The 429-nt window shown below is 51.0% G+C and overlaps 1 protein-coding gene across 1 annotated transcript in view; it reads right to left on the bottom strand.

Moving 5' to 3' along the window:
* Nucleotides 1–429, bottom strand: part of LOC118477530 (sodium-coupled monocarboxylate transporter 1-like) — a 27,733-nt gene that overhangs the window by 8,577 nt on the left and 18,727 nt on the right. Inside the window, exon 5 of the mRNA XM_035969222.1 lies at nucleotides 172–284. Coding sequence (XP_035825115.1) covers nucleotides 172–284 — 113 coding nt within the window. The remainder of the gene's footprint in view (nucleotides 1–171; nucleotides 285–429) is intronic.

Here is a 429-nt window from a genome sequence, read left to right as displayed (position 1 = left end):
AGAGAGAGAGAGAGAGAGAGAGAGAGAGAGAGAGAGAATGGGAGGGAGAGAGGTGGTGAGGGAGGAGTAGTCGGAGGGAGGGACAGCAAGAGGGAGAGATGGAGAGAAAGAGGGAGGGGTAATGGTCGGGACCAAAAAATTCCAACAGCAATAAATTTCTGTCCTCCTGACCTGAGACCTTGGCAATGATGGTGGCCTTGACCTCTGAGATGTCTCCCACCAGCGGATGCACGATGTCGGCCCACAGTAGGGCGGAGAGACTGCTGAGTCCGGAGGACAAAGTGCTGGGGATGGGAGCTGGGTTATTGGGTTTTTGTTTGTCTGTTTTTGTTTGCTTTTTGAAGGAAATATTGTTTTGTTTGTTTGTTTAGTATAGGGTTTTACGGCGCTCGCAACTGCATAAGGTCATATGAGCGCGCGGGACACACC

The sequence above is a fragment of the Aplysia californica genome, unplaced genomic scaffold (assembly GCF_000002075.1).
Source record: "Aplysia californica isolate F4 #8 unplaced genomic scaffold, AplCal3.0 scaffold00127, whole genome shotgun sequence".
Taxonomy (NCBI): domain Eukaryota; kingdom Metazoa; phylum Mollusca; class Gastropoda; order Aplysiida; family Aplysiidae; genus Aplysia; species Aplysia californica.
This window is presented reverse-complemented; position numbering and strand designations above follow the sequence as displayed.